This window comes from Lactuca virosa, chromosome 5, assembly GCF_052849685.1.
Source record: "Lactuca virosa cultivar CGN04683 chromosome 5, Lactuca_virosa_CGN04683_v6, whole genome shotgun sequence".
Taxonomy (NCBI): Eukaryota; Viridiplantae; Streptophyta; class Magnoliopsida; order Asterales; family Asteraceae; genus Lactuca; species Lactuca virosa.
In genome coordinates this window covers 138,992,649-139,007,036 of record NC_136430.1, presented here as the reverse complement: position 1 = coordinate 139,007,036, position 14,388 = coordinate 138,992,649, and the positions used below count along the sequence as shown (strand labels likewise).

The following is a 14,388-nucleotide window of genomic DNA, read 5'->3' as shown; positions in this document are numbered from 1 at the left end:
CCATTTATCCCAATCATTTCTTCTTTGACATTCAATGACAGATTGTGGTTCGGGATTATCATTCATAATATCACATGCAACTGAATAAGAAAATATTACACCTATATTGTCAGTTTCATTTTGGTCACATATTCTATTTGTCTGACCATAATTTAATGCATCATCCTCCTTTCCTGGGGGAATTTGAATAATTCGTGTTTCTCCAGGAACACTTTCATCGTGATCTAGTGCATTTTCTGCTCCTCTTCTTTTTCGTGGGTTCTTATCCTTAGAACCAAATGGTCTTCCACGCTTCAGGCGTGTTTTAGACTCTTGAGTGACTTTATCATCAGATTGTCCATGTGGAATGTCAATTCCAGCTGGAACATTGACAGCTGGTATATATGATTTAGTCACCCTTTTTGTGTCAGTAAATGCATCAGGTAATTGATTTGCCATTTCTTGGAAATGCATTATCTTTTGAACTTCCATGTCACATTGCTTTGTGCGAGGGTCAAGATATGATAAAGTAGGCTCATGCCATGACACATCCTTTTCTAGAATCTTCTTTTCTCCACCTAATGATGGGAAATTTGCCTCATCAAATTGACAATTTGCTAGGCGTGCTGTGAAAACATCACCTGTTAATGGTTCAAGATATCTTATAATAGAGACTGACTCAACACCAACATATATTCCCAACCTTCTTTGAGGACCCATTTTTGTCCGTTGAGGTGGTGCAATAGAGACATATACTGCACACCCAAAAATTCTCAAATGGGATATATTTGGCTCTTGACCGAAAGCAAGTTGTAGTGGAGAATATACATGATATGAACTTGGTCTCATGCGTATCAATGATCCAGCATGTAAGATTGCATGGCCCCAAACAGAAACAGGAAGTTTTGTCCTCATTATCAATGGTCTAGCTATTAGCTGGAGACGTTTAATCAGTGATTCAGCTAAACCATTTTGTGTGTGTACATGAGCAACTGGATGCTCAACAACAATTCCTACAGACATCCAATAGTCATTAAATGCTTGTGAAGTAAATTCACCAGCATTATCAAGTCTCACTCTTTTGATAGTATAATCAGGGAAATGTGCCCTTAATTTAATAATTTGGGCAAGAAACTTTGCAAATGCCATATTACGAGTTGATAATAGGCAAACATGAGACCATTTGTTGGATGCATCTATTAAGACCATAAAGTATCTAAATGGTCCAGATGGTGGGTGAATCCGTCCACATATATCACCTTGAATTCTTTCTAGAAATCTAGGTGACTCCCTTTCAACTTTCATTGGAGAATGTTTTATAATTAACTTTCCAAGGGAACAAGATGTACATGGTTTTATGCTATTGGATTGAGGGAACTTTTGGTCCTTCAATGGATGCCCTTGTGTATTCTCAATTATCCTTCGCATCATTGTTAATCCTGGGTGGCCCAACCTATCATGCCATAAACTGAATGTCCCAGGATCACAATGTTTTCCTTTTACTACCATATTTGATTCAATCATATGTATATATGTATAATACAGACCAGAATCAAGTGTTGGTAGTTTTCCAAGCACATGGTTTTTGTCTATAATATACATATATTTCTTATTTTCAATGGTCACAGTTTTTGTGTTATAACCTTTGAAATATATGTCATTGAAACTTAATAAGTTTCTATTAGACTTTGGAGAAAATAAGGCATTTTCTATACAAAAGCTTGTACCATTTGGTAATATAAAATGGGCTTTCCCGGTTCCCTCTATCAAGTCTGCAGGACCTGATATTGTATGTATGACTGTTTTTGTTGGTACTAATTCTGAAAAATATTTCTTTGATTTCATAATAGTATGTGTACTACCACTATCTGCTATACAAAGATCTCCAATCTTTTCTTGGTGTTGTGCTCCAGTTGGACTCATATTAAACTTCACATATAAAAGGAATAATAAGTGAATAAACATAATCATAATTATTATTAAAAAGAAAGCTCATTTATTGTAGGAAAGACATTACATGAAAAACAAACGAAGGAAAAACAGTTTTACTAGAACAATAATAGATTTTTTTTTAAGTTTATGTCTTCCATGTCATTACAGAAATCAGCAACATTTAGCTGAGTGAATTCAACATTATCAATGAGGTTTGCTTATTTTCCTTTTCCTTTAATGGACTCTTGATAAAGTTGACAAAGATGTGCAGGTGTGCGACAGGTCCTTGACCAATGGCCTGTGCTACCACATCTATAACATGAACCATCAGATTTTTGTGATGTCCCAGTGTCATGCCTTGCCACTTTGGCCTTATCTTGTGTGTGGACATTGTTTCTTTGTGAATATTGGTAATTATTTCTTTTCTGGCCACGACCACGATTATTACCTTGTCCACGACCAGAATTATGGTTCTGATTATGGCTTTGGTTTCGATTAAAATAGCCACGGTCTCGCCCTCGACCACGACCTCGCCCTCGTCAACGTGTATTGTTTCGATGACCATCAATATTTGTAGCATTTGCTTCAGGAAGTGCTATTGATCCCGTTGGACGAGATTCATGGTTTTTCATTAAGAGTTCATTGTTTTGCTCTGCAACGAGCAGACATGCATTCAGTTCAGAATATCTTGTGAACTTTTGCATCCGATATTGTTGCATTAAAGTAATGTTTGTTGCATGAAATGTTGAGTAAGTTTTCTCCAACATATCTTCATCAGTAACCTCTTGTCCACAATACTTGAGTTGTGAACATATTCTGAACAAAGCTGAGTTGTATTCATTTACTTTCTTGAAGTCTTGAAACCTTAGTGTTCTTCATTCATCTCTAGCATTTGGAAGTATAGCTTCCTTTTGATGATCAAATCTTTCTTTCAAAAGATTCCAGAGAATACTTGGATCAGTAACATCAAGATATTCAAATCTCAACATTTCATCAATATGCTTACGAAGGAAAACTTGTGCTTTTGCTTTGTCTTGTGCCAAGCAATTATTAAATTCATATATAGTATTTGAGATACCCATGGATTCAAGATGCATTTTTACATCTATCATCCATGACACATAGTTTTTCTCACTAACTTCAAGTGCTGCAAACTCGAGCTTTGCAATGTTGGACATAATGTAACTATAAATTTTAAACAAAATAAAAATTAAAATTAAAATCCATTTATTTCAATAAATATTGCACAAAAAAGAAGCGGTAAAGCTAACATTGCATACAAGCCTAAAAGTAGATGAAATTTCATATTATCTTCGATGTTAAGGATTGGGATGAAAAGTAACATGACTATTATAGTCATGATTATCACAAAAGGATGAATCATCTTGAAGCTTGATTTCTTGAAATTGATTTATTTGATAGAAGAGAGAAATATTTGTTGTGGGTAAAATAAGCAGGGTAAAGATGTTTATTTATGGTAAAAAAAATATAGCCGTTGTTTTTGCTGTTTATAACCGTTGCATATATATTCCCGTTGTGTATATATGTATATGTATTTTATAAATCATATAATAAGACTTATAACTAATACATAACTTTACTAATTAGAAACATAAATAAATATTAGTAAATGTTTAAATAAAATTATTAAGAGTATCTAAAATATAAATAAACATTGACATGTATAAATAAATATAATTTAAATATTAGTATGCACAAATAAAAGTTAGTAGCATAATATAAATGTTAGTATGCATAAATAAAAGTTAGTTGCATAATGTAAATGTTAGTTTGCATAAATAAAAATTAGTTGCATAATGTAAATGTTAGTATAAAAATTAGAATACATAAAGAAATGTTAGTATAAGAAATAAAAATTGTTAGTAGTCCATAATGTCCATAATGTATAAGTTTCATTAATTCATTAGTATTATTATTATTTTAATATGATTGAAATTTTTATAATTAATAGTGTTTTTAATAAGTAATACATACCTTGATTAAGATAGATGTGATTTTCCACTTGTTTAATAACCTTGATTAGAGCTTTCGTGCTGATAACGTGTTATGAATTAAGCGTAATTAATGTAACTATAAATCAAACCAAACAAGTAAACTTTGATAAGAACTTTAATTGAGAAGAAAGAATATTTAGAGAAAATATGAAAGTTATATCTCTTATAACTTTTGGTATCTTTCATTCTTTACAATGAAGGGGTATTTATACTACAAATTTTACTAACATATAATTGTAACTAGTTAGAAATGTTGACAAATTTGCCATGCACCAATTATTATGTCATCCACCAATTATTTACAACAATATATATATATATATATATATATATATATATATATATATATATATATATATATATATATATATATATAGCAGGGCCAGTCCCGAGAATTCAAATGCCCAGGACGAACCCGAAAAAAAGGCCCCTAGACCTTAAAGTGTAACAAATTAAAATTACATAAACTAATATTTTTTTAAAACGACGATAAACTTTATAGCAATAAACATAGCAAAATCATAGTATTTTAATGAATAATTACATATCGTAACAGTTAACCGACAATCCATGAAGCTCTCCTGACGTTTTTGATAGCAGTTGGTTGAGCAAATCTTCGTAGTCTATACTCTCTAAGATTTCGTTCTCGATAGATATCATCGCCAAACCACTAAGTCTTTCTTGGGACATTGTGGAGCGTAAGTAAGACTTCAATAACTTCAACTTAGAAAAACTCCTTTCTGCATATGTCACCGTTACTATAATAGTCAACAATATTCTATATGCAATGCTTGCATTTGGGATATAATCAAGTTCTTTCAAAAACTTCAAAACATCTATAGGGTTGCTAAATTCATTGGTTTCCAATGTCTCAAATAATTTCAACTCCGTATAAAATTCCTCGGCATCAATATCCGCTCTTTCTTCAAACTCGAGCTTTTTCAGGCGCCTTAAGATCTTTATCTTCAATTCCCTTCAAATTATGTGGAAATAAAAAACCAAATACTTTGTAATACTCTTTGAATTGTTCAAATCTTGTCTCAAGAGAAGAAATAGCTTGATCAACAATGTATAAGAAATAATTAACTCTGAAATTCTCTTCAGGTGTAAATGAAATTTCTTCTCTACTTGAACTCTCATCAAACCTTTTTTTCCTTTCAATCAAACGCTTTAGTGGAAATATTGGATCAATACTCATTTCAATAGCAATGTCCTTAGCTTCATCAATCGCTTTTGAAAAACCAGTTTCTCTATAATCCTTGAAGTACCAATCAATTTGTTTATTTCTGTAATAGCATTATCAAGATGCATATCCTTTGACTGTAACTTTTTACTCACAATATTCACATGGTTTAGCACTTCATGCCAGATAACAGTTGATACCAAAAATTCAAAGTCACCAAGTTCTTTTTCTGCTCGTGAAGTTGTTTCACTTGCAATTGCAGCATCATTATCTTTTCCTCCAACTTGAAGTAAAGCTTCTCGTACGTCAGGAAGTTGCATTTTAATAGCATTTACACTCTCAACTCGGCTTTCCCAATGAGTTTGACACAATGACTTAAGACTCCAAGCTTTTACATTATCTTTTAAGATTTCCCATCTCTTAGTAGAGTTTGCAAAGATAGTATAAATGCGTTAGATGAATCCAAAAAAGTTCTTTCCTTTAACAAACTTGTTAGCCATATCACATTATGTTAGATTAAGAGAATCGCAACCACAAGGAGTGTAAAATGCTCTAGGATTTATATCTAAAAATCTCTTTTGCACTCCTTGGTGTTTTCCTTTCATGTTTGCTCCATTATCATAGCCTTGACCACGCATATCATCAATATCAAGACCAAAAGACTTTAACTCCTCAAGTGTAATATCAAATAGTCATTTTTTCGGAGGTATCATCAACATTCAAAAAACCTAAAAAGGACTCCTCAACAGTAACAAAATTATATGATAACTTTAAATACCTCACTATTATAGCCATCTGTTCTTGGTGACTTGAATCGGGAGTACAATCAAGTATGATTGAGTAGTAATTTGCTTCCTTTATCGTCTTGATAAGTTCTTTTTTAATTTCTTGAGCTATCAAAAGTATTAGTTCGTTTTGGACCGTGTGCCCAAGATAATGCACATGAATCTCGTCATTTGTGATCTGCCGCACATGCTCTGTGATAACTGGGTCAAACTCTTCCAACATTTCAATGATACCCAAAAAATTTCTATTACCTGTTAAATATATTTAACAAATAAGAAGTGGAATCAATTATAATAATTAACAAAAAAGTATTTGTTGGAATTGGAAAAAAATACAATCTATAGTTACCTTTTTTATATAACTTTTCGTTTGATCCACAGAATGCTAAATTATGTTTAGCAAGAAACTTCACTACTGCAATGATTCGCAAAAGGACTTGTTTCTAGTAATCTCTTTCTTTCTTGAATTGCTCGTATTGAACTTTATCAATTGTTTCATTCCAGTTCAATCTTTTACGCATATCAAACCACTTATTCCTATTTGTGAGATGATCCAAGGAAAATTCGTGCTCTTTAACTCTACTGGTAACATGGTGCCAATCCGAATAACCTTCGTCACCTAATTTACCTTTAGAAATCCCTTTTCTAAACACTTTACAACAAAAACAAAATACCTTGTCGAGCTCTTTCGAATATACTAGTCATTCTCTATCACACTTCTCCAAATTTGATAAAGTTCTTGTATATAAAGCTGCAGAAAATCGTCTACCAGATTTATCGTAGGGACCATACATAATACTAGTATCTCTTTTAGGACCTTTCTCAACCAAAAGTTTAAGCTCTTCATAATTAGGTTTTTCCCACCTTCTTGGATCACATATATCAACAAGCTCTTTAACGGGTTCTTGCTCTTCTGCCTCTTCTACTTCTACTTCTATATTTTTTTTGTGTTCAACATGCTCTTCAACAGGCTCTTCAATACGTTGTCTATGAATAAACTTATCTAGAGCACCGGCGTCGGCCTTTCTATTTTCTTCTTCTAGTTTTCTCTTTTTACGTTTTTGACTACCGGATGGTTGTTTAGACTTCATCACTACAATTTCATTACTTTCAACTTTCAATATTCAACTAAATACAAAAAACATAATCTGATAATTTGATTTCAACATCTAATAAATTTCAACAAAATTTCAACATTTAATCAAATAAACAATTTCAGATTTTAGATAATATCATAATAATCACAATTTCAATTTTCAACAGAATTTCAACATTAAATCATATAATCAGATTTTTTATTCCAACTTAATTTCAAAATTCAATCAATAATCACATAAACAACATTCAATCTTAATTGAATTATTCAAGTTCAATTATTCTATAATGATTCAAGTTCAACTGCTCATCAATCATCATTCAATTATAAACTAATAAAATTATTAATTTGATTATCTGAATAAGTGAATAATCAATTAGACAATTACCTGATATGAAGTTATGAACGATCAATTTCAATGTTTCTCCTTATCTTCTACCGCATCGAATTGATACCTAAACCACTAATAATAAACTAATCAATAATAATTAATTGTCAATTGAGAATAATTGCTAAGCCTTTGCTGCCGAGTGCCGACGTGCTTCTATATTTGTGGATTAAGAAAAGATTTGGGCTAAAACATACAAATGGGCTGCAATTGAATATACTAAAAAAAAAAAATTGGGCCCCTTACAAAACCAGGCCCTGGTTGCCCCCCTTACCACCGGCTATGATATATAGGCTTAGGTTATTCTATTCTAACTAATTATTGTTTGGTTGTAGGAATCATTGTGAGCCAATCATTTTATTTATTTTAAGAAAGTAAATAATACATATTATTAAATTAAAGATAATTAGAAAATATCATCTAATTTCATTTTAAGGGTATTTTAGTCAATTAACATAAATTTAAAAAATGAAAATTGCATATTTTAAGGGATAATAGATTCTATTAATTTTAAAAATGTGATTGTAGGATCATAATTCTCGGATATTCTGACAGAATATGTTTAATAATATATTGAAAAATAACAAATATGGTTGAACCATAAATGAATACACATTCTAACATAATACATATATTGATTTAATGAGTTTCTTGAAGAATAACAAAAATTTGGATACAAGTTCAATTTTTTATATTACATTCTTAGAATGATATATTGAAATCAAGGTAAAATACTAATACATTCTGAGAGAATATTGTTGTTAATCCATTCTAATAAAATAAAATAAAATACATTCTTAATGAATAACAAATCAATTCTGTAAGAATACAAATGTCAATGGCATTCTGTATGAATGCATTCTGCTAGAATATACTATCGTCCCTCCATGTTTTCTTTTTTTTCCTCTTCAAAACCTAGACCCACATGTCATCTGAGCTTAGCAACTACATAAAGTTAGGAAAAAATTAGTCACCTCGATCACCATGTCTGTAAATTAATATGGAAAAAGTGAAGTATGGTTTATCATAGCTTAACAACTGTGTATATACCTTAATTTGAAGCTGCAAGAACTTCACATAGTGGACAGCTTCTTCAAGCATTGTGCTAATGTCAAACTTCGTCCCATTTTGAACAAGGTTCTGAAGGACTTTCATAATAGAATTTCTTCCATAGAATCATGAGAAAAAACTTGGGCTATTAATGAGGAGTTATAATCGTTTTCATCATAGAGATCAACCGAATCATGATGATTACACACACCATTCTTTTGATGAGAGTGAGAATCATGAAAAACAACAAGAGCCCATACAAAAAGATCCTCCATTGAAGGGTTTCGGTGAAGAAAGCATCTATCTTGAACTCATGAGGCTTCATAATTTATGTGGCCCTCCGAGGTTTCTTTTCACAATCAACGAAGAAACCAGTTTGGATATGGAATCAAAAGGTAGAAAGGGTTCAAGAACAGTAAGTTTGAGTGAGCTTCTTCACACACCAGATGCACCAATTTCGTTATCGCCATTGAAGCATATTCTAGTTAAAAAAACAAATTAGAGCAAACACTTCAAAAATGAAATCACATGCAATATCATAGAAAATAGCAAACTTCAGAAATCATTAGATGAAAAGAAATTGAAAATGTCACAACTCACTGTTTCGTTTGAACTAGAACAAAGAAGAAATTACCTTAATAAGGAGGGCAGTAGTGGTGGTGTGGAGGGCATTGCTAATGGCAGAGGAAACAAGGAAATTGTGAGAATTTGAACCTCCGATTTCGGGTAAATCCTATTGTTTCGGATGACCCGCCGTTTCCCTTGCTCGTTTCTGTAGTACACAATCTTCACAACATTCTCGTTTGTAATTGGGTGAAATCTGAATCCGAACATCACCTCCTGTTCCTGAAACTGCTTGGATTTCGAAAGCTCTAGATAATCCCGAGAAAACGGGTTGAAAACGTAAACGGGTTCACCATAAAGAGAATCAGACAAGCATAACAAGCCATTACATGAACCCTAGACATTGAATTCAGGCAAGGGATTCCGGCGGTGGCGACAAGAGTTTCCGGCGGCGGCAATAAAATTCATCGATCAAACCAGGGGACGTTCCTTCCTTCTCTCTTTATTTAGGGCTCGATGGTGAGTAAAAATTTTGGAGACGGGAGGACCGATTCATACGATTTATAAGATTTTATAGGAACTGCCATTAAATGATTTCCATATTTAATATATAAAAGATTACTATTATATCCTTATATTATTTATTATTTATTTAATTATTTTTTAATTTTTGATTGGTCCACAATCATCCTTACATCCACACTATATTTAGTTAGAATATTTGAACCTAGCTCTCTCTCTCGCTCTCTCTCTCTCTCTATACATATATATATATATATATATATATATATATATATATATATATATATATATATATATATATATATATATATATATATATATATATATATATATATATATATATATATATATATAGGGGAGGGTTTAATTAAGAAAAAAAAAGGTTGAGAATGAGGGAATCATTCTCAGCCAAACATTTATTTTGCAGCAAAACACTTTAGCGTACTGGCGGAAATGGATAACGGCTAAACATGTGTTTTCTAACCAAAATGTTTCCTTAAACTATGCTAATCATTACCTTAATATACACAAAAACATGTTTTTTTTGTTTTTTTGATTTTTAGAAAGCCATTTTTATCAAAAAATTATTTCAAATATATCAAAATTCATAATTTTTTATTCTCTATAAATAGACATCCATATTGATATAGTTTTAAGATAAAATAATTTTTTTTTTAGAGTTTCAGCTCTCGTTATTCATAAGTGAATTAAAATTTATCATATTTTTATTACAGTACATTCGTTATTCACTTATGAATAAAACGTATGCTTAATTGTTTTTATAGTTTAAGTATCGTTTATATATGAATATGACACGTAATAAAGTTTTGTTACTTAAAATATATTTTTTACATCATCTTTCGTCATATATATTCTATTTATATATGGATAAAATGTGTATTAGTTGTCGTCATATTTTATATTCATATATGAATAAAACATTTATCAGATTTTTGTTACAGTTAATTTGTTATTCATATATGAATAAGTAGTATAAATGATACTTAAACTGTAAAAAAAATAATTACATATTTTTATTCATAAGTGAATAACGAATGTACTCTAGCAAAAATTTGGTTCATTTTTATTCACTTATGAATAACGATAGCTGAATTATTCATAAGTGAATAACGAATGTACTCTAGCAAAAATTTGGTTCATTTTTATTCACTTATGAATAACGAATGTATATATTAAGGTAATGATTAACATAGTTTAAGAAAACATGTTTTGTTGGAAAACACATGTGTATTCTTTTCCAATTTCCGCCGTACGGCGGAGGTTTTTGCGGCAATAATAAATGAGTGGCTGAGAATGATTCTCCCATTCTCAACCCTTTTTATTTTCTCAATTCAACTTACCTCTCTCTCTCTCTCTCTCTCTCTCTCTCTATATATATATATATATATATATATATATATATATATATATATATATATATATATATATATATATATATATATATATATATATATATATATATATATCCCCTAATCTAATAAATAAGTACATTTTTGCCACGTGTCATTCTCCAAGCCCCCCAAAATCGATTTTTCCGCTCAAATTTCTAATTGATTTCCCGAAATACCCATTTCGTCGTTACTACTCACCACTCAGCAAAATCAGCACAATTCAATTTGCCTATTTCTTCGTCCCTGCACTCCAATTTTGGGGCTGAAAATCAGGAATCAATCAACAATATACTCTGCTTGTAAATAGATATCTGATATGTTGACTTCTTATATTTCCCATTTTCTCGATCTAAAACCCTAGATACACCACAATTGGATGCATCCCCTTCGTCCTCCACCCACTGGCAACAAACCCCATTGTAAATGATGTTGCTTCCTTCTCTTCTTGCATCCTTTATCGTTACTCATGGTATGCTTCTACCTCCGTCTACGATTTACCCCCAAATTGATGATTCTCTTTTTCTTCTGACTCAAATGTGTCATCCTCGACATCGATATTGCTCTTCTTCTGCAATTTGCTGTTTATCTAGGCCCGTTATTTAATCTGGTCTTCTTATATTTTATTGTTTATTTTGGTTTTTTCTTGATTCTAAATGTGAGTATTAGTTTGATCCATCACTTAGTTCTTTCTTCTTAACCTAGCGGAATAAATGATATTCAAAATCCATTGTACAGGATGTGCTGATAGAAAACTTGAATATGATGGATTGATGGTGCACTCTATATGTTTGATAAAATGCATGTGAGAACTTTTTTTCTCATACAATTTACTTTCAAAACTATTAAATAACATGGGCTTGTGTTACTGTTCGTGTATGTTTAGGATGTTGTAGTTCAAATAAACTAAGTCTTTATGTTGATTGCATGTTCCAGGGATATAATCAAAATGTCTTTCTATATTAACCGTGAAGCCAAAGATGGTTCTTTGATCTTAAACGTTGAGGGGCACCTCCACTTTTTTTTAGCAAAAGGTTTTTTTCTTTTACTTTTCATGGTTCATGAGCATTACTAATAGTTTTTGGTACATATTTGCATTGGGATTACCACATTGAAGAAAGATTGGAGATGAGAATTTGGTCAAATTTTGGATATTAATCTGTTTCTAGCTCTACTACATTATTTATGTGAAACTCAATTTATGAATATTTAAAATATTATCTTTGTTAAATGGAACAAGAAACAAAGAGAAAACAATAAATAAGGAACTTAGGCAACAAATAATGTTAATAATACTGAGATGATTAGCATCATGATGATAATCAACTTAACACACAAAAATGTTGGAATAGTATATTTCTTCAAAATCATAATTGTGGATGGTAGGAGTGGAGCTAATGGGAGTAATAGTAACAGTAACAATGATTCATCAAATCAACAAAGGTATGACTTGTAGCAAGTTTCGAGGTGGATTGAGCAGATTCTTCCGTTCTCCTTACTCTTAATTGTCGTGTTCGTTCGCCAACACTTGCAAGGTACTCAAAGCTGAAACTAACCATATACTTTCTACTTTAATTATCTGTTCTTTTCCAAAAATCATTGTTGATTACTCATTCATGACTGATTTTAGGTTTCTTTGTAACAATCTATGTAACTGCTTTCATGTACAAGTCAAATGACATTCTTCGAAAGCAAACAGTTTTAAAGGTATGAATACCAGTAATACTAAATGATTATAATTTATAACACACCCATTATGCGTAATAATTGATGAATTTTACAAAGGGAGAGAAAACTTTCTGTTCTCATAGGCTATAGTATAATCCTTATGCTTCATGTAATTGGAGTATACTAGTGGTATCAAAACGATGATCTTAGTTCTCCATTGTTAACCCCCAAAAGCGATCCCACCATTCTGGCATGCCATTTTCATAATAATCGTAAATGGTATGAAAATTATTTCATTATTGCATCTTTAATAAAGATTTTATGATGTGTAAAATGAGTATCTGATGATTCTTTATGAAAATTTATTGCCTTTAGATACAATGGTGCGACATGCAGCAATGACTTTAAAGTTAGTATTCCTTATGTACTATAAAAATGGCAGGGGTCATAATTTTCGTAGACATGTAACTTAAATAACTTCAAATTAATTTTTAAAACTTTCTAATGACATTTTTTGGTATTTTAGGGTCAAATGTTTACTTTGGTCGAATATGCCCTTCTATTATACCGTGCGTTTTTACCTGCTCCACCTTGGTACAAATTCTTTTTGAACAAAGAATACAGGAGCTTGTTTTCTTCTTTGATCACAGGGCTATATTTGACTTTTAAGCTTACATCAATAGTGGAGAAGGTATTATTGGCAATAATTATCAATCATCTGTCTTTTGTGAAAATGGGTATTATTAATGTATTTCCTGTTTTGCCCCTGTAGGTTGGTTCCTTCTATGCTGCAATGAAGGCTTTATCACGAAAAGAAATGCATTATGGATCATATACAACATTCACACAAGTATTACATTACAAAATCATTAATTATTTAAAAATATATATATGTTACTGTACTTTGTATGTTTTTTGTTTTGATATTTTTAAGGTTTCTTACCATGTAAGTGAGGCAGGAGACATGTGTGCTATTTTCCAAGAAAAAATGCAAGCTCCAATATTGTTGTATTGTAACACCATCTTCTGTGAAGACTGTGTTTCAAAATGGTTAGATATACTTTTTTGCATATACTGATATACATACATATACATACATACATGATACATGCATACATACATACATACATAGATGTTGATAAGTTGTGATGTGATGTATTTATTAGATTTGAAAGAGAGAGAACATGTCCTTTATGCAGAGCTTTAGTAAGACCAGCTGATATACGATCATTTGGTGATGGATTATCCACCGTCGTCACTCTGTTCCCGTGGTTTCCACGAGTATTAACCAAGTATATATATATATATATATATATATATATATATATATATATATATATATATATATATATATATATTAGGTTCATGTGAAACGGTCTAATTTTGTGAGACCGTGAGACCATCTTTTCTAGTGAAATATTTTAATAATTTAGTATTCATAAAATTTAAATAGTGGAGAAGGTATTATTGGCAATAATTATCAATCATCTGTCTTTTTGTGAAAATGGGTATTATTAATGTATTTCCTGTTTTGCCCATGTAGGTTGGTTCCTTCTATGCTGCAATGAAGGCTTTATCACGAAAATAAATGCATTATGGATCATATACAACATTCGCACAAGTATTAAATTACAAAATCATTAATTATTTAAAAATATATATATGTTACTTTACTTTGTATGTTTTTTGTTTTGATATTTTTAAGGTTTCTTACCATGTAAGTGAGGCAGGAGACATGTGTACTATTTTCCATGAAAAAATGCAAGCTCCAATATTGTTGTGTTGTAACACCATATT

At 31.0% G+C, this 14,388-nt stretch overlaps 1 protein-coding gene and 1 pseudogene across 1 annotated transcript; one reads left to right on the top strand and one right to left on the bottom strand.

Moving 5' to 3' along the window:
• Nucleotides 1–4,466: 4,466 nt before the first annotated feature.
• Nucleotides 4,467–5,429, bottom strand: LOC145111798 (uncharacterized). The gene is made up of 3 exons (XM_079048047.1): nt 5,265–5,429; nt 4,943–5,184; nt 4,467–4,899 (listed from the first exon to the last, which is right to left on the bottom strand). The coding sequence occupies exons 1-3, from the start codon at nt 5,427–5,429 to the stop codon at nt 4,467–4,469; spliced, it is 840 nt and encodes a 279-aa protein (XP_078904173.1).
• A 3,150-nt stretch (nt 5,430–8,579) lies between these two features.
• On the top strand, nt 8,580–14,179 carry LOC145111796 (uncharacterized; annotated as a pseudogene).
• Nucleotides 14,180–14,388: the final 209 nt, after the last annotated feature.